A 20883-nucleotide genomic window follows, 5' to 3' on the forward strand; every position below is an offset into this window, starting at 1 on the left:
CTTTTTCTTCCCATGGCAATTCATAGCAGCAGTTCTAGTGTCCTTAAACCACTAACCTATCCATTGCAGCATTTGACCCCTTCCTTTGGCCATTTTGTATCTAAGATAAATAAAGGAAATTGGAACTTGGGCCTCAGTTCAACAAAGCACTTAAAGCATGGTCCCGTTTGTTGAAAAAGGGAAAGACTTCAGCGTATGCCTGATTTTACTGATATATTGAGTTGCTTGGCTGAATCAGGCTCTTGGTCACATTTACTTAATGTAAAAAATTTTGAAGCTCAGGCTTTTGAAATTCTCCATGGGGTCTAAATATTCAGATTAGTGTCGTATTCTAAAAACAGACATTTTACAGAAGCACATATATTGTCAAAGCTTTTATTAGCATTTTTTATTACTTAACCATTTGCTTTTTTGGAGGTGTCTGCTTAAGTTTTGTGAATGATACTGTAGAATTGAAACGTGCAAGATTGACAAGTTGAATTTTAATGACTTGCATAAATGGGATCTGATGTTTAAGGTTTTAATAACTAGTGTGATTTCAAGGATTTTTTTTTTTCTCCAATGTATGTTTAGCCTTGTTCTGAAGTCTGTGGGAGTTTTGGCTTTAATTCAGTGGAAGAAGGCACTCGCTCTAATTCGTTTCTTGGATTGATAGATCCTTGAAACATTTCTCCATCCAATTTGTCTTTATTATTTCTCCTAGCATTGTGATTGATGCCGTTTTAGATTTCATCAGTAAAGAGTATGTTAGTGGTTTATATCCTAATGCAGAGATTAATTTTTGAATATTACAAAGATATGTGGAGGCTATTATGGCTAAGTGACAGTCTGAAATGCACTGACAACTGGTAAAATGCACGTGGAAGGCAAGAGGGAGAAGTAGGGGAAAGTTCTAAAGATAACATTCTTTAGATTCATGTGTCTTTTACTATGGACCATGGATGGAAAGAGATTCATATCTTCATTACTGTGTGTTTTTAATTTTTTTTGGCAGCCGAAAGAAATACTTTCCCAAACTCTCCTATTGTTTGAAGATTCAATTATTCTCCTTTTTTTGGCAGATGCAAATAAAATTCCTAGCCAAATATTAGGGATAATTAGATCCCTTTTTGTTGGGCGCCGCCTTGAAAAGTTGATGACTGCATCTCTTAACTCCTAATGACTTCTCTCCTAAGGAGAACTGGCAAGTGCTCTGTATCTACTTGTGAGATGGTTTTCTTTTGTATATAGGACCAAGACAATTTTCTATGAAAAAGACTTCTTTTTGTGTGGCAGAGCTTATGATGAACAAAGATTAATAGAATTTAATTTGTATGCCTTCCCCTAGTCTGCATAAACCATATATAGCCAAGTAACCTTTTGTCTATAATGAAATGAGATAACATTCTTGAGTTAATGAAAACTCTGGAGAACAGTGTATTTTAAGAAACAGTTTGCGCTTGGAGGTTTGTTTTGTTTGTGATGTTCTGCACTGAGTGTTTTTATTATTCTTCCCCTCCCCCTGAAAGTATGCTTGCCCAGTTGGGCTATTTCTGGAAGTATGACAGCCATTTCAGTATTAATGCAACAGCACAAGCGAGTTTTAATCATGTGAAGACTGTTTTGTTCAAGTATCTTGGAAGGGTACTGTGTTCCATGTCTGTGAACATACTTGGAAGTAGTACATATTTTAAATGTCTGTCTTTAGTCATTAGATCTCAGAAAAAAAATATGTGACACCATGTAATTAGCTACCTACTTTTCTTCATCCACCTCCTTTTGAAAATCAGTCAAAGCAAGATTCTTCTTGTAGAACTTCAGGGAAATGTTGTGCCTGAATTGTTTTGAGCTTTAAATCTGACTCCACATGAATCCCTGTCTTGGATCTTTTGTATGTGTTAACCCAATCTGTCCATTAAGTCATTTTGTTCAAAGTGATCAGACCTCTTTCTAAGCAGTTTAATTCTTGTTTGAGTAATAAACAGGTTTGAGTGAAGTTGACTAAACTTTTTACATAGGCGTGAATTGAACATGTCAGTGAAGGATACTTCTTTGAAAACTTTGAATGCCAGTCAGGTGAAGAAGTAAATCATGTTATGGTAAGTTCCACCGACCATCTCTTTGCTTCTACTTTTCCCTTTACATCAATTGTTCACTTGTTTCTGTGTGATGCTCTTCCTCCAATGCCTCGGAGTGAAAAGCCCAGCACATGAGTAGAAGAGTTTTTTGGCATTCAGTGTGTTCCTTATAGGTTGCAGGTTTTCCAGGCATTGCCGGAGGCCATGGTCTGCTTTGAGGGCACAGCCTTGTGAGGTACGTGTTTAGGTGAATGCAGACTTGGAATGAGGTTTAGGAACTGTAAGAAGGCTTGTTGGAGCCGCTGGTGTTATCCATATAGGAGTACAGAATTGTCATACTTTTTAGTGGTTAAGTAGAGACATTTGGATTCTGGATTCTTTCATGAGTCTTCCATTACATTGCTATAATTCTCTTGAGTAGGATTATTTTGCCTTCTGCAGATTAACCCAGTTTAAAATGTAGCTGGTTCTAGAGAGCTTGTATGAAAGGTAGGAAGGCTGTAAAAGAATGACTATGGACAGCCAACTTTGCAGGGAGAGAAAATAGGCCCTTCTTTGGATCTCCAAAATCTGGAATTTTTTATGAAACCTATGTAATAAGATACATTTTTTCTGCCTCAATAATTCCTTCTCCTTCCCCCCCTCTTTGGGTCTTTCCTTATTATCTGCAATTTCAGTAGCTATACACTAGTCTGTTTAAAGCACAGTACTTTAAGTTATTGGTGATTTCAATAAGTGCTTAAGGAATCTATACTGAAATAATGCAGATGCAAATGTATCCCATACATACCATTTTAGGCTGGATTTCTAGGGAGGTAATGTAACTTGTAAAACGTTGATTCCTTTGGGATTCAAAATTGCTGAGCTATCTGATAAATTCATAGTTCAGAAATGTCACTTAGTTGTGTCATGCAATACTCTAGTCTGGAAAAGTATTTACAGAATTTCTTGATCTCCTAGTGTGTAGTCCCATGTAGTTCTTTGTGTTAGTGTTGCCCACAGCAGGTACCGTTCAAGGAGTCTCTTGGGCTTGGGGAAATGTATTTAGCAGACTCAGACACTCCATAACTGCAGAGTCTGCAACAAAAATTTCACAAAACCCTTGAGTCAAGAAGGGGAATAAATACAAAAGGGTATTAATTTGGCTTTTTTATGGCAGCCTGCATGAGACATGTCAGCATTAAGAACTGTTACCTTAAACTCAGCAACACTAAAGTTGTGCCGCTATCTGGGAATGATTTTATTAATCTCATGTCTCTTGGATGCTCTGTCAACAGGAGGGACTATTACTAAGAAAGTCTTTCAGGAGATGAACTAAATGCTTGAATAACCTACAGATTGCTTCATGCTTGAAAATTGTACTCGAGCACAAAGAAGTGATTTAAGGAAATTCTCTTCCAGCACCTGAAAGAAAGACAAAAATTCCTTTTTAGTCCCTAAAATCCTATGCTCCTTAAACAGTTTTCCCTGAAGCCTTCCTTGGTGCTCTGTGATCCACTTTATTTTGTGGGGTTTGTTTTTAGTTGTCAAGTACTTTATTTTTAATCTGTTTGGTTCAATTACCTATTTTTAGTTGTAAAGATGAAGTTTTTGTTCCTTTTAACATTGTTTTTCTCCTTGGTAACTTAGTTGAAAGCCTTTGGACACAGCGTAATCTGTGGCTTCTGTTTGCTCTGGCCATTGAAGTCAGAAGCTGATAATACAAAGGTTAATATTAATTAGGTAGTTACAGTCCATAAACAGTTGTGTGTAAATTGAGTGCTGTGATCGTGATGAAACCTGTAGAACTGATTAAATGTAGAGATGTATTGAATTCTTTCTTATAGTGATACAATTTCATACGAGAGATGTCTGAAGTGGTGTGGTACCTTTGATAATCGATCTTAGCTTGTGTTATTACTAAAGAGGAAATTAAACAAGCTGATTTCTTAATTGGACATATAATTTCAAGTTGTTCTTGCATACCTTCTTAACATAGCTATGCTTTCCTAGCAAGGTTAGTACACTGGAATACCATAGGCCTTGGTACTCTTAAGTGACTCTACAGAACAAATCTTCCAGCATGGTAAGTTTATTCATCTTTGGGTTGTTCCCCATGTGTATACTCCCTGTCCTGTTGTGTCATCATCCATACCAGTACATAAATGTATGTAGAAGTAAATATTTGTGCATAATTCTAGCCAGTAGCAAGGGCAGGGGGAGAAAAGCAATTCTAGTTATTGTAATGCGTCTCTTATGATACAGAGTACAGCCTTTTTGTGGAAAATAACAGCACTTATTATTTACTTTGATTTTTAAAGTGATACATGGTATCCAGACACTTCTTTATATATAATAAACGAAGGCCTAGAACTAGAAGCTGCAAATGAATAAGTATTTTCTGAATTCCTGAAGAATGTTGTATTGGTTAAATGAGACTCGGTTGTGCCCGACCTCTTAAAAATTGATTGAAGTTGACTCTTCCTACTCTAAGATGTCTGTGATTTGGGACACATGAAGTCTATTTGTTCTTTGATCCATTTTGTTTTACCCTTTTTTTTTTTTTTTCCTAGTGTTATTTGTTTTTATTTCAGAATACCCCTAGTAGGTGGGCAAAACCGATGCTTGCATAAAAGAAACCAGTCCTCCTTGATGTTTCTGCTGAGTAAAGTGGAGCATACATGGATCCAACTCTGCTGAAATAGGAATTATTTTGCTAGGTGTGTCCATAGTGACATAAAGTTATACAGAGCTTGACAAGAATAAACACTTTATTTTAGAGTTATAAAAGGCCTTTGACCTTGGGGCTTGGGAATGTAAGTGGAGCCTTAACTTGTAACTATCCATGTATATCTAAATCAATGCAAGTCATGCGTGGAAGATGTTGCTATGTATAGTTAGCTCCGTGGTCTGTGGTAGGTGGTTAGAGTTCTTGGAGCACTTCTGATGGGGATAGATATCCCTGGTTCAGAAACACTCATACCTCAGAGGCTTGTGGAAACTCTTATCGATGGCTTTGCATGAGGAGAGCAGAGTCTGGGTGGGACAGAATTCTGTAATACCTCCAAACCTTTTGGGAATTGCTTTGAAAATTTTGCATATGTAAATGTACACGGAGGAGTTGTGGACACTTCTGGAGATTCTATGGGTGGTAGTTCCAAAGGATGTTGATTTCTTCCAGCAAGTTATTCTTTAGAAGAAGCATTAGAGGACTGTTTGTGATACCTTAGCTTTAAATGCTGTAGCAGTGGGTGTTCCATATGTATTGATGTTACAGAATTTGTGTTGAACCAAACTTTGACTCATTACTTTTGCTTTAGTACTGTAGAAAATGCTTTCTTGGAAGCATGTTCTTTGTTTTAGGTATCTTTCAAAAGCAGGAAAGATGCCCATTTTTGATGGTGAATTCTCAGAGGCTTCAGGGAATAGCATTAGTATCTTAGGTAATACCAAAGAAGACAAGAAATCATGTCTGTAAATCCTTTTGAAGTAAAGTAACTTATTTGCTTTCAGAACTGCAGGGGAGCAGGTAGACTAAATCACCCTGTGAAGTTGTTGTGGGTTTGTGGTTTTCTTTTTTTTCTTAACTACTTCATCAGATATTAGCAAATCTTTTCTTTTCTCTTCTTGTTCTACTCTGTGCTCATCTCTGAATTTTAAGTGCATTCAGCATTCAACAGCAAAAAAAAACCAGGATAACATTTGTCAGGTGAAGTTCCAGTTTGCCTTTATCATGTTGAAAGAAGAAAATCCATGAGTGGATTATTGAAAGGTAGAAGGACCCTGTGGAGGTGCCAATATCCAATTTAGTGACTTGGAAGGAAAGATTAAGAGGCGTTTTCAGCATTTGTACTGGAATGCAGGGAGGCTTACGACTGCCCTTTTGTTCCCTAAGGAAGGTCAATGGGAAAGGGAAGAGGTCCAAAACTGGGTCTCAAATGCATACTTTTCTCTTTGACATTAATCAGAGTTTGGGAAGGAAAATGTCTATCTTCCATTTCTGCATGGAATTATCTTAGGAATCTTTTATTTCAAATAGGGCCAATTTATTGTTGTCAATTGCATGGCATTGAGGATAGTAAAAATGGTCATCTCTTTCACAATGAAGAAAAATGTTCACTTTGTTTTTCAGTAGAGCTTTGGGCATGATTTGTCTTCATTCTTCTGGCCCTGGAATCGTTCTTGCTCCCTATTTTTAGTAACCTCTTCAGTGAGTGCAATTTTACCATGTTGATAATATAGTTTTATTTCTCTGTTTTGTGATTATTCTGGTGAATATCTAAACGTTTTACTTTGGGTAAGCTTCTTTTCCCCCTCTCTTCTTCATTGACCTGAAATAAGAAGGCTCTTATATATAAAGCCCCAAGAGGTGACAGTCCTTTTAAATCTTTATGTGTGCGTACATATTTTTATGAAGTTCATGGGCCATTACTGTCTATGTTGATAAAAAATGGATGTTCTGGGTATGTATTCACTTGCAACATTAAGCCCTTCCAGTACTTAAAGGGGGCCTACAGGAAAGCTGTGGAGGGGCTCTTTATCAGGGAGTGCAGAAATAGGAGGAGGGGGAATGGCGGTAGGCTGAAAGGGGGAAGATTTGGATTAGACATCAGGAAAAATTTTTTTCCTTTGAGGGTGGTGAAGCAGTAGCACAGGTTGCCAGAGACGCCATGGAAGCCCCATCTATGAAGGTCTTCAGGGCCAGGTTGGATGGGGCCTTGGGCAGCCTGATCTAGTGGGAGGTGTCCCTGCCCATGGCAGGGGAGTTGGAACTGGACGATCATTGCGATCCCTTCCAACGCAAACTGTGCTATGATTTGAATGTAAATCCCAAGTTAGACATCTTGATAATTTTTAAGCTACAGGTGAGTTGATAAAAGTTTGATTTCCACATCTAACTACTTTTTTGAGAGCTATGGAAATCCTGCATGTCTTTTGGGCATATGCATTGCTTAAAGTTACCTGGAAGACGTTTTTAATGTTGTTATTCATAGATACAAGTTGGGAGAGGATTACTATTGCATTTTTTTGAGAACCTTTTAACTTCCAGCAAAGATGTGTTGTTCTGGGTGAGGTTTTGTGTGATTAGCTTTGAAGAACATGGTGATTCTGGTTTTGGGGATCTGGAAGTTTGTAAGACCTACGGAACAAAAACACCAGAAAGGGAGAGACAGCTCTCCTGCAACTGAATATTTTGGACTGAAATGTGCTTGGGCTTTTGAGTTGTGTAGTTCATAGTGGGCATGCTCAGATATTTTGTTACTTCCAAAGTAACATTACATCATCTTATTTGCAAGGTCACTATGCTTTAGTTGTTTTACTCTCAAGTGGGATATCAAATATAAGCATTACATAATCAGAACAAAGCCTTTATTGGTTGATCATACCCTTAGGGTAGGATGCTGAATGGTAGTTGCATGTGGATGACATAATCTTGCAGGTTTAACCACTTCCTAACCATCCTATTAAGAACTATGAAGTGATATAATAAACTGACAAGAAGATTCACTTGGGAAGGGTGTAGCTGAAGAAAATCAGATTTTTATTTTAAGAGGTCACCTTTCCATAAATGCACTTACATGTACTGAAATAAACAAGAATTATCGGAAGACTTTTACAGATATGTTTATAGGCTGATTTGCTGAAATTTCCTATGGTGTAATTCCTGTTAATGAAGTCAAAAGAGACAGACCAATCTCCGTTCCGTCTGTGGTTTAATTTATTAGAAAATGAAAGAAACTTTTTTGGTTATGGAATATTCAATTTGTCATTCTAAACTAACTTAAGCACTCTTTACAGTTACTCACTGGTTACTCACTGGTTAGTGTGTAAAATTATTGTTATGTTTCTGGCAACTTTAATGGGCCCAGTTCATAACTAATCCAGTTTTTAGTAAGATCTTTTTTTGTGAAATGCATGATGTGGAGTTTGTAGTTACCAGGCTATATGAAAGCGATACCAAAGGTTGGTCTTTTATTGATTGTCCTGGTATTTTGTGTGATCTCGGTTTAGTTTTAGTGATCCTGGACTTTGTAAACCTCATCTTGAATAAAATAAGTAGGTGAGGCCACTTTTTTTTAAAAAAAAACAACCAAAAAACCAAAACCAAACCAAAATCCAAAACACCACCCAAAGATTTAAAAGTCTAAGCTTTGTTAGGAAGACCTACAGAGGATCTCATGTGTTGTGGTAGAAAAAATGTAGTTTTTATGCATGGCTTTGGGGTAAAATTGCACCAAAGTTTCAAATCAAAACTGCTTGTCAGACTTGGGTTATGTGTATCTTTTAGACTGGAAGGTGTCTTTCCCTGAAAAGACTGACTGAACCCAAGGCCATGGTTTTTCCTCCTCTCTTCTCTCTTGCCTTGCTCCCAAACTAAATTAGGTACTGCTATGAGTCATCCATCTAATACTGACTTTGGTTTTGAGAAATATTTGCTGAAGAGTGAGAACTTGTTGGCAACATTTTTGTTAATATCCCTGTCTAAACATATCCTCAGAAATGATAAATGTTATTTAGTCATTTCAGAGAATCCCCCAGTTCTTCTTCTCCAGCTCAATTTCAGATGCTCAGTGCTCCCATATAATCTTGAAGCAACGTACAGATTTTGAAGGTGTTGGCCTCAAAATATTCATATTGATATTTCAAGGACAACTGGAACATAAGTGTATGTATGTAATGCACTGTAAATATCATGCACTGCCAAGACTTGGCCGTTTTTTCTGTTCACAGCAGACAGTGTAGTTCTTAAACTATTTTTTTCTGTCATTCATCCATGGGACAGAGCATAGATGAGTCTTAGTAGGCTTAATATAGTTAATATTCAAATTTTTGGTGAAATAAAATGAATGCAAATTCCACTTGTTATCCATTGGATGGGCAGGAGGTGGTGTTTAGCATCCTACAATCTTGCTTTACTTATCATCAGTTTTGTTTAGAAATGTTTGGGCTATGCACGTGTGACATTTTCTTCCTGATAGTTATTTGTGTAGGCATCTTTCTGTTTCAATCCCTGGTGGTCTTTATAGCAGTTGGGAGCAGACATTGGAACAAAGGATCATTTAGTTAATTTGGAGAGCTAAATATGCAATACACGTTACTGATGTGTCTTTAAGAAAACAAGATTGAGTCTGTGCCCCTACCCTGGGATTTCGGTAGGAATACATCAAACTGGAACATTTCTGTCTTGGCAGAGGAGCTTTCCTGCCTTCCACCTCTCTGACTTAAGACTGGATATTCCTTTTTCTGCAAAAGAACCAAAGACCTTTTGCATCCCCTTACTAGCAGTGGGTCATTTGAAACTTCATGGGACCCAGTATTTGCTGCTTTACCCTGCTTGATTTTTCCTTTTCTTTATATGCTTTTTGAAGAGAGTTAGAATTGAAAAACCACTTGAAGTATATTGTGAAGCCCTTTGTGTCCATTTTAGTGATGGAAGCAAGCAGTGGAGCATTTCTTAAAGGTTTCACTGTTGAATTAGCATTAATGTGAAGGCTTGAGCTATGTTCTATGATGTTTCTGTTTGTCAAGAAATATGACAATTGTCTTTTAACTTCCAGAAAAAAAATGAGGTTGATAGAAGTACTGACAGAAATTCATGTCACTGAAGAGGAATAAGAAGAAAGTAACATCGTTTCACTTTGGGGCCACTCTTAGAATTAAGGAGAAGCAGTATTCTGCATGAATTGCAGGCGGATTCATAGGACACCTTGGAAATAAGAGACATAAAACCCTAGGATGACAATTATGTTTAAGAAAACAGGTAAAAATAACCAAGCATGTCCAGGAAGAATCACTCAATGACAAAACACAGTGTAAAAATAAGATGTATTGGATAGTTTCATTTCTTAGCATGAGCTCATGTCTTTAAATGGAAGTGAAAGGTAGTTCTTTGGCCTCTGATTATGCAATGTAATATAAGTCATTTTCAGGCATTGAGAATATGGTTCTTTTTTATTTTTCCTTTGAAAGCTTCTACCAGCATCTCCTCAGATTTAAAAAAAAACAACACCCAAACTGAAGAAAACAAACAAAGCAATGAAAACCACAACAAAATACCAAACCAAAATAAGGGAGGGGAAAAAAATATCTAGAATTACTTCATGGCGATTTTGATTCTGATAATCAATGTAAGAGCATCAAAAGAAAGTAGTGAAAGAATTAGTTTTATATGATTCATTTTAGTTTAGTAACTGAAGAAAGATATTTTGGTTTTGAGGGTAACTTCTCTTGAGCCTATTCAACACATCTCCTTTTGCTCTGTTAGTCATTGAGTGACTTCTTGTGGAAATTTTTTAACCTGTTTAAAAAAAAATATTTCTTGATAGACTAACATCATGTTGTCCCTGTTTCATGTTAGCAAGGTTGAAAGGTGGCTGCTGGCATCCATTTAAGTCTAGAGCTTTCTTTCTACTGAGTTTTTAGGGTGCTGAAAGTGTTGTGTCCTCATGCACTGGTACTCTATTTTTTCGGGGTGCTGGAAGAACTACTGTTAGGGCCCATGCGAGCCTTGGCATTGTGGTAATTGAAGTTTTCAAACTAACTTGCTTTTTGGTTGTTTGTGCATCCTGTTTTTTCCCTCCATTCATTTTGTTCATGTGCATAGTTTTTGTTTTTCATGGTCTTCTCTGGAGGAGAAAAAGAAGAGCACCGGTAATGCTGTAGATGTTTTTTTGAAGTCCTGTGCTCTGAAACTGTGAAGCATACACCCAAGCTGACCCCAAGAAGCAGGAGTTGCAGAGAGAGAGGCTGCAAGCCACTGGTAAACTGAGCAGTGAGTTTACAAGAAAAGAATGTTGGATCACCAGTGTTGAGGCTTGGGTAAGCGATTCACAAAAGAATCCTCCATCTGGAAACTCAAAGGAGAAAAAGTTTATTCAAGGTGGCCCTTAAAAAGAAAAAATTAAATTGCAGCTATGTATTCTATATATTTTGCAGCATGAGTCATGGATGGCTTTGTAGTTCTACATCCCCTTGCATAGAAGGAATAAACTTTAGACAAGAGGAAGTTAAGAGAAAACAGAAGTGTGAATAACTGCTAATGGTGCTCTCTCTGGCTCCGTTCAGTCTGCTATTTCATCATACATGAAGGGGGTAATTCAGAGATTCCTTTCTTGGCACATAAGTGGCAACATATGTTTGAAACAGTGAGTGGAAACTGTAGGGAAAAAATGACAGGCATATGGCAATAGGAAGGCAAGGGAAAATTTGTTGCCCTAATGTTAGCTGTGCAATTGGTACACTTAACTTCTGAGGGACTGATTTATTTAAAGACAAAATGCATGCTCTGTTTATTCAGGTTTTCTATATGTAGTCCCTGTCTTGTAGTTCTTCATAATGTCTGTCCAAAGAGCTCTCTGAGAGAGTGGAAGGTGATGTGTGAGGTTCAGAGCCTCTCTGCCAAGGGATACAAGGAAAAATCTGGATGCAAAACTACAAACCTGCCTTCCTCCATATTCTCATTTTAAAAGAGGAAAAATTGAAAACCTCCTGTGTTTTAATATTCAGGTTGGGGATCTTTTTTACCGTGTTAAGCCATAAACATTCTTGCTAACTTAAGTTACATTAAGATTTACTGCTTAGTGAAAAGAGCTGTCCTGGAAACAGGCATCGTTCAAATGATGTTTCCAGTGTGTAGTCCATGTTGAGGTAACCTGCTAACTTTAGTCAAAGAAACATTTCTGCCCTGTGCACACATCTCTGTGCAGCTGTAAGCAAAATAGTCTCTCGAACTGTATGTGATGTCAAGAAAACATGGGTAGTTCTTTGTTTCCTCAGTTAATTTTGTGCCTTGATTTAAAGAATCTGTTTCAAGTGAGGCTGGTGTTGGGAAGGTCAGCATCAAACCTGCTTCTATAGTGCTTCTGTTGGCAAGCTAAATGTGTGTTTAGGAACTAACTTTGACCTACAGCTGAAAACTCTTCAATCCAGAGAATATGCTCTCAAAAATGCTTAGGAGGAAAGCAGTCTGTTTCCTTTCTGTTGAAAAATGATTGATCAAAACCTGGGGGAACGTTTCCCACCATGTTTGACTTCAGAAGTATGGCCTTTTTTCTGCAGAGTGGTGCAGCCCTTGGAGAACTGTAACTCAGCAACTGATTGGTCATGTTATAGCCTGTACTCTGAGGAGATCTTAATCCTTGCACGGGAAAGGAAAATTGACTAAATGGCACTTTATTTTTGTTAAGTGTTCTGTCTGACCTCTTTTGGCTCTGGGATTTTGTGGTCTAATGATTTAATTTTGAGATGGTAAGTCCTATGTGAGATTATAAAGGAATGTTCATTTAGAAGTTGGTTGCATTATGCCAACAAATGTAGCTTATTTTGGGAGGAATAATGACAGATACTTTACCAATCTTACTTTAATTTAAATGTAATGTTCAACTTCTAAAAATAAATAGCAAGCCAACTCTGGACCTTTTTTAATAGAAAAACAACCCCATAATTTGTACTCTGTGGTAACAACCAACACCCTGAAGACTTGAGAAGCCTGAACTAGTTTCTCTACTAGTGTAAATGGCATCACAAATAATGTCAGCAAAAGGAATGTAAACAAATATTTTGAAAGGAAACCTATTTGTGTTATTTTGGTTGTCACCCATGTTAGTAAAAAGCCAGGAAAATGCATCTGGAATCCAGAAATCTGTGGAGTTGGTTAGGGTTTGGTGGTTTTCTTTCTTCCTTTTTATGAAAGTCTGGATAAGTTGATTTTTTTTTTCCCCTATTTGTTTTTAAACAACAATTAATAATGCTCTGCTTCTTTTGGGGAAAAGGGAAGATACTTCTAAAGAAGTTTCCAGAAAATTTATTGAATATACTCTATTTGGTAGCTTCTGTATGTCTTATTTTACTTAAGTGTAAATACATTTAGTTGACCTGTAGGTGTTATTTTCCATAGTAGGCTGGGTTTGGTAGAATCACTTCCATGCACACAGAATCCTACAACTAATTGTGTGAAGTAGAGTGCTGCAGGTGAGAAGGAGTGAGGACTGGTATCCTTACTGTCAGGCCCTGCCTCCTAATTATGGATCAGTTTTGTAGAGTATGTTTGGAAGAGTTTGGTCCTTATGTTCTGTTTGAGTTTTGGTTTCTGAGTGAGTAACTGCTAAGGAAATAACTACATTTTGTATCAAACTCTTCAGCTGATTTGAGTGTTTCCTTGAATTGGCCATTATAGCAACATAAAATGCTGCGAGGACTTGTCCTGTTTGAGGTAGAGCTTTTTGCTTCAGTGTATTGGTCAAAACATCAACTATATCTATCCACTGTCAGGTGGCAGGAGACAGTCAGTGCATAGTTCTTATGTAGTTGTATTCCACCATGAAACTGTAGGCACAACATGTGTTATTTTATGGTGTGAGAAACTCCAAATGACTTGTACAGTCTTTTCTAGCAGCAGGGTTGCAGCATGTCTATATACGTTGACTGGCAACCATCCTGCAGAACAGTGAATTTTTAACAGCCATGTGCAGGCTGCCTGCTGGGCATGAGTGCCCGTGCATTAGTTTTTTCTTGTGTAATGCTAACACACTTTTCAGCACAAGTGAGCTCATCCTTTTCTTCCCTTCCCTTTCCTTGTGTCAGATAGTAACTCTGCTGTTCCATGTTACTTCAGTCCCCCATATAGCAAATGCAGATGAGAGCCAGCTGCTGCTGCCATTCTCCTAACTGAAGGCTGAAATCTCTGTTTATGCCACCAGGAGTCTTGCCCTTTCCTAATAAAGTGATATATCCTTATCTAGAAAAGATGAGCTTTAGGAACTTGTTCTTTCTGGGAGACCTGGCAATTATTTGCCCTATGAACAGTTTCTTTTTCATGACCTGTTGGCTGCTTAAAACATGTCTTTGGATCTTTGAAAAGAGCTTCCTGAAGATGTGTAGGCTTGACTTCTGAAAATGTGCCCAGTATCTGCACGCTTTGTGGAGAATTCAGATGATAATCTGTTTGAGTATCAGTGGAGGAGTGATGCTTATGTTCAAGTTTGTGATTACATCAATTTTAAGAAAATTTTGGCCAAGTGGGCTCCTTGGAACTAACTCAGAAGGTGGTCTGGGTATTTGTTTGAAGAATTGGATGAGAGGAAGGGTTTTGTTTTCAGTGCTCTGAATTAAGATCCATCTGATGCTCAGTTTTCAGCAGACTGCTTTATCTGTAAACTCAGAGAGTAGTGCTGACAAAATTAGTATCTTCTCCCTGTATTTAATTTCTATTTGTTCGGTTTACGATCAGGACATTGGGAGAAACTGGTTTCTTTTTGATCCTGGTCTACCTTTGACTTCTCAGCACTAGAATTGTGGGGTGTTCATCAGAAGTGTAGCTGTCTTCTTCAGTTACAGACCTGCTGATCTGAAGTCTCATTAAATTTGCCATCCAGAACATGAAATGAAGCCATATCATCATGCATCTCTCCCGATCTTCTTTAACAAAATCTTGTTCTTGGGTCATTCCTTTCTGCAGGACATGGGAAGATGCCTAAAGAGCCAACGTATTGTAAGGATGACCAGCAACAATTTATTCGATTATGAAAATGGTAGCATGATTAATCAGTGCTGACCTGCCTGCTGTGTGTCATACTTGTGCTGTTATACAGTAGTGGGTATGAACCATGAGCTGTTTTGAGGAGAGTCATAAATTTAGTTTGGAAACCTTACTCGTGTTGGGGTTCAGCCTGGCTTTTCTAATGCTGAGGAGGTGGAATGATCTCTCAGCTGAGACTTCTAAGAGGGGTAGATTTGATTACCTTCAAAATTTAGAATTCTTTAAATCCTTTTACCCAGTGTGACTGGAGTTGTTTTTTCAGGATTTAGTGTAGGCTGTGTTTGTTTGCTCTACTGGGATGACTTTCTCTTCTGGGTCTTGGAGATCAGTTTTCTTTTTTACTTCCCCATCTTGTCCTGATTGCTGCTATAGATTCTTTTCTTTGTTGAAATTTTGCTTGGAGATGATTAAGAATTGTGAATGATAGGGTTCACTGGGTAAACCAAGGAGACAACAAATCTAATGCTTTGAGGGCATTATTGCAAATGATAATTTTAAGTTTATAAATATTGTAAGAGGAGGTTGCAGCATGACTAGAGTAGAGATGCTGGCTGCATGGAATTGTTTGTGTGTGTGTCTATGTATACAGATACGGTCTCCCTTTAGCCCTGATGCAGACTTGTAGATAAGATACAAACTTTTGGTAAGGCATTAAGTAAACCTTTCCTTCCCAGGAAAGAGACAGTATTGATAATGTTTGTGAAAAGGTTGGCTAGAGGCTACATAGCTTTGGTGGGTCCTATTCCAGGCCATCAACAGAAGTTGCAGTTGGTGGTAATGAGACCTGTCATGCCCAATGTTGACCTGACAGCTGAGGTATGGTTGGAGCTGCAGCTGAGCTGATGCTGTTTTGAAGAATTGGATATTGCCTGTGTGACATATGTACATGCACCTCTAGAGGGGGATAAGCATGAATGATGCATTTCAAAGGATGAGGACAGTTGTGCAGTAGGAAATCATGCCTTCTGGTGAAATACCCTGCCTGTGCACCTATCCTCTGCACAACCAATGAAATTATGTGTTTTGAGAAGCATCAGTATTATCCACTCCTTAGAGCTCGTGCAGTGTCTTGAATTCCTTAAGGTGCACAATTAAAGAAATCGGTCAGTGAATGGCCACAGTACACTCTGAAAGGAATTTATATGAAGTGGTCCGATGTCTCTTAATCCTAAATAAAACTTAAAAATAGTGATACGTGTTGTACTGCTATGTTGGGACACTTAGTCTAGCATTATATCAGAACTCTTGATGGTGAATGACAGAGGATGCCTAACAAAAGCGTAGCAGCCAAACTGTAGGGTAAGCATGGGCAGAATAATTCGTTCTATGATAACATCTCAATTTGAGCTCTAAGAAGGTGTACATTTGATCTCAAAATAATAATCTTCCTTTCTTTCTCCTGCTTGCCACTGAACTTCCTAAAGTTTTGGGCTCAGTGACTTCTAGTAAAAGTAGGTGTCATAACCTAGTGATCAATGAAAAAAACACAGACTTTTTGATATACTTTCAGGTTTGGCATTACCGTGTTTTTTTCTTAATAGAGTTTCATTTTCTCCATAATGTGAGATAAACTAAGGAACAGTTCCTGAACAGCCTTCACTCTCCATGCATGATGCATTGAGTGTGATGCATTTGATTGTGTCCTCTTAATACATAAAACGAGAAATCCTTCAGAGAGAGTAGATGGAACAGTGAATGTATAAATCTGTATAGAAATTTTACTGAATATGGACATTGCAGTTCAAAGACAGAATGCAATATAGAACATCAGATGTGCAAAGCTGTCGAATAAAATGTATCTCAATATACATGTGTAAAAATATAAGCATGATTATATGCATGTGTATGTATATATATGGACCTGTGTTCATGTAATGCATTAATGTCAAATTACCAAAAATGTGGTGACGAGAGAGGACCGTTTTAGCTCATGCCAAGACAATATGCTTTAGTAATTTCTCCATCCCTGGAGGTCTTATTAAACACTAAACAAAATGTCTCAGAATGTAACTGATTGAGTGTTTTAAATTATTCACAGTCGTTTGGCTCATGGCCAGCTTCTCATTGCACAGGGCTGTGACAAACAAAACCTGTAATTTACACTGACAATGATAATACACAGTTTATTCTGTTAGCTTCTCAACTCAGTTTTTGTAAAGTAAACATTCAAACAAAGCTCAGGTTCTTAACGTAAACACATTTTGTAACTCTAAACTGAGCCAAACAGTTAGAAATCAAATAGTCATTGCTTTTTTTTTTTCCTTCCCATGAAAATGTCATTATATATTTTTCCTTTCCTTTGCTGATAAATAGGGATATCCCAATTTGAATAATGAGAAAAGACAGCAGTAAGCTATGTAATCTTTTTTCCTTCTCGCATTTCTTTTTTTTTTTTTTTTTTCTTTTTAAACTGCGTGGGTTAAACAGCAATTTCCTAGCCACTTTATCTTTTACTGCCAAGTGTATCCTTGTGGGAGTTGACACAACTTCAGCCATACATTGTGCATCTGTTCGTCGTGTTCCACTTGTTCCAAACTTGGAGTGCAGAATGGAAGTTAGTGGGCTTGTGTAAAATCTGTAATTTCCAGGTATTTCTGGGATTTTGCTGTTTGGGGTTGGTTGTTCAGAGTTTTTTAAATTGTCCTTATTATTATTTTTTAATATTTTTAACAGGGTATTTTATTATTTTTTTTCTATTTGCTGAATTAGTTTTCTTCCAAAAGGACTTTTGTTATTCCGTGACAACTAAACTGTGAAAACTTGTGTAAGTAGAAGTAGAAGGATGCGAAATCTGAATGGACAGAATAGATGTGAAACAATTAAGCCGGGTCGGATTCAGTGGTGAATATAGGCAGATAAGGGAAAGGTACAAGAAAATGTGCTGCAAATGATTGTCTAATAAATGTAGTAAACAGCCCAGTAAAGATTTACCTTTCAATTTACCTATTCAAAAAAGAGGTTAAGGAAAGGAGAAGTGACCCTAGCTGAGTCATGTGCAAGTTACCACTTTTGGAGTGGGATTTTAGTCTGTGTGAAGACACATATTTTCAGTCAGCCAAGTGGAGCTGTCATGAGTACATTTCTGTGGTCAGTGCCTGGGATCTTAGGTGCCTGCCTCGCAATAGAGGCATCCGAACAAGGTCACTTACTTTAAATGTCATCTATAAATGCTAGGAGGGCAAAATTTGCTCCATGTTAAGTAAGCTTGCTAAAAGGTAAGGTAATATTCCCGTTATAAGGTAGTCTGGATACCTTGTATGAGAACGGAGAAGCAAAAACATTATCTGAAGACTAAGTGAAGGTTAGGATTCTTTTAGGGTTACAATCAAAAATAGGTGTTTTGCCATATTGACTATAAAAATAAGTACTCTTTACAGGGCTGATGACAAGAACCAAAAAGGAAATGGAATTGGATTGTTTTCATACTAAGGACTGAAGTATCTGAGGACAGATGGATCAAATAGAAACTTATTAATAAAGACCATAACAAACCCCAAACTAATGTGAAGTGCTTTCATAGGAATGTCTGTTTAGTATATGTATTATGAACCTTAGCATATTTGCATGTACTCGTCTTGTTCCTTTGTCCTGAATGCAATGACAGTTGTTCTATTTTACGCTTGAGAATAGTGAGGTGTTTGTGTTAAATAAGGAAGTATAATGACTTCTTCAGTGTTTCAGACCAAATAGTGAGTTTTTCCCCTTTCTTACTGTAAGTAGAAAAGCTGAAGAAACAAGATAATAAGTTGTTTTTTAAAGAATAAGGTAGGGTTCTAGATGCTATGAGAAAGGGGAATGGTGTTCAAATGGTTCAGGATGTTTTCTCCATTCATAGTCTCAGTGTTGTTTTATTATGGGATCCAAGTACTCCTACATCCTAATGAAGATATTTCAGTATCTTCAGCATTCATCGTACACATTTGGCCTTATCACTTTTTTTTTTGTGGTTTCAACTGAAGAAGGCTTGTGATATGTTCTTTCCAGTTTTTTGTAAGATAAAAGCAATTGAAGACACTTTAATATTTTTCTTTTAAGCGCAAGCAGCCCCTCCCTCTCTTCTTGGAGGTTGGAGAGCTCTACTTTATTTGGTATGTTTTATAAAAGCCTCACTGTTCCAGTAAGCTCAACATCTTCATTCTTCTTCCCATTATTGGTATGAACTGCTGCATGCCTGAATGCATTGCGAAGTCTGGCTGCAATTCTTTAAGAGGGTGAAGGCTGCATGCCAGGTCTCTTTTGAAACTGTGACCCCACATGTTAGTACTTACTTCTTGAAAATTTGGCAAAGTATTTCATTATAGATATTTTCAGGAAACTTACGCATAAGTTGCTGTAACCTCATTCTTTAGATTTTGGAAGGAAAAGAAGGAAAAAGTGAAGACTGTGATGTTCTACAACTCTCCAAATATTCAGGTTTTGCAATAGCAAATCAAGGTTCTGATTTTACTTCTTCATTTGAGTGTAGTAAGGGTAGGCAGCTGTTTCCATAAGTTTTTTAAAAACAGTGTTATTTGCTGTGGGAAAAAAAACCCTGTTTGTATAGTGAAATGAAGTGAGTTACGGAAGTTTGTTTGTGGCTGGAATTATTTTAATGTCCAGTAATATGCAAGCTACTAGCCTTCCCCTCCTGTTAGGACGAACACCAAGTTTTTCTGCTGTGCATTTTTAGCAGGGTCAAACTGGAGTCTTGCTTAATATCCTGGACACTAAAAGATCCCCCTTTTTAAGAACCCTGTAGGCATCTCATAATTCAGGGGTCTTTGCTTTTTTCTTGCATTTCTTTTGAAATTAGCTGAGGGATGAGAATATGAGATGATGATGGATAGGCACGCAGCCATAAGAAAACTCCATTAAAAAATGGCCTTTGTAAACATCTATTTCAAACAATTGTAAGTAATTAGTCAGACTCTTGAGTTTTGTTATTATGCATGTCAGAGTGCATGAAAAACATACTCATGCTGGGAAAGGGGTAAATGAACTGCTGTGAGCTTGGTCTTGCTTCAGTGCAGATACCAGGATTAACAGGAGGAGAGAAAGGCAAAGCATTACTCAGTTTAAGTACAGATGGCGAAAGAGAGCAGATTCATCACATGATTCTGCTTTCCTCTCAGCTGGCTGGAATATTTCATGTTTGTCTGATACCTGTCAGTTCTTTACTATAATTTCTTATAATTGGTTATTGAATCCGGTGAATTGGTCTTCAGTTATTCTAGAGTTTCTTGTTAAAAACTAGTGCTACCTTCCATTTCTCTGGCTTTTTAAAGGGAGGAATTACAACTGGCTGATTGTTCATCAGTTTCTCCTGCAAGTTCTTTCAGAACCCTTACTAGCACCTTACCAGGACTAAACGGTATTTAGACTTGTTGCTTTGTGCTGTACAAATTTGATCTAAAGCTTTTTCTGTTATTGGTTTAATTTCAGGTGGCTTCACAGAATCTTCCTCGATAAAGAGGATGTAATGTGAAAACCTCCTTGACTTCCTACACAGGGGAAACCAACGCTGTCAGTTAGGGAAAAAATACAAATTAAAAAGAATTAAGGTTGTGGCAAATTAACCAAATAAATTTCATGCCTCAGTGTTCACAGGAGAAGGATTTACAGAGCAATTCCATGTTCTCTGCTTTGAGGAGGATGCAGACTTCCCACTTATGATGAATTTTAACATACTAGCATTTCTGTTTCTTGTATGTTATCTTTGTTTGCACATATGATCCCTTTTAAGGTGTCTTTCTAATTAATTTAATTTTATCTGTTGTTAAATTGCTTGGTTGGCTTTGGGGAGCGATGTTCTGTTCTGTTCTATTCATAAAGGCTTGTGAGGATAGGACGAGGAGGAATGGGTATAAACTGGAGAGGGGCAGAGTTAGACTGGACATTAGAAAGAATTTCTTCACCATGAGAGTGGTGAGGCACTGGCACAGGTTGCCCAGGGAGGTTGTGGCTGCCCCATCCCTGGAGGTGTTCAAGGCCAGGTTGGATGGGGCCTTGGGCAGCCTGATCCAGTGGGATGTCCCTGCCCATGGTAGGGGGGTTGGAACTATGTGATCTCTAAGATCCCTTCCAACCCTAACTGTACTATGATACTAGGATTTTAGTTGCTTTGGATTTGCTGATACACATTTACTGGGGATCTGCTTTGTCCGTGTTGTTAAATTGTTTCTGTGGTGCCTTCAAGGGATTTAGTCCTAGATGCTCTGTTTAATTAGTTGCTATTAGTGTTATGGGTTTATCCTACTTAAAGCTGGATAGGATAGTTGGTTTTTATTTTCTTCCTCTTAAACAGGTTTAATTTGAGAACTTATTAATATC

General features: G+C 37.6%; 2 protein-coding genes across 5 annotated transcripts in view; one reads left to right on the forward strand and one right to left on the reverse strand.

Annotated features, from left to right (window-relative positions):
- The window catches only part of CMSS1 (cms1 ribosomal small subunit homolog), a 239890-nt gene that overhangs the window by 41422 nt on the left and 177585 nt on the right, over nucleotides 1-20883 (forward strand). The window contains exon 1 of one of the 3 annotated variants that reach the window (XM_054077074.1): nucleotides 9759-9798. The exons of the other annotated variants lie outside the window; for them this stretch is intronic. Coding sequence (XP_053933049.1) covers nucleotides 9774-9798 — 25 coding nt within the window. The 5' untranslated portion in view covers nucleotides 9759-9773. Of the gene's footprint in view, nucleotides 1-9758; nucleotides 9799-20883 lie in introns of those variants that run through there. 3 annotated transcript variants of the gene reach the window in all.
- Nucleotides 1-20883, reverse strand: part of FILIP1L (filamin A interacting protein 1 like) — an 83403-nt gene that overhangs the window by 39175 nt on the left and 23345 nt on the right. The gene's annotated exons all lie outside the window — the stretch shown is intronic.

Source organism: Cuculus canorus, chromosome 1 (genome assembly GCF_017976375.1).
Source record: "Cuculus canorus isolate bCucCan1 chromosome 1, bCucCan1.pri, whole genome shotgun sequence".
Taxonomy (NCBI): Eukaryota; Metazoa; Chordata; class Aves; order Cuculiformes; family Cuculidae; genus Cuculus; species Cuculus canorus.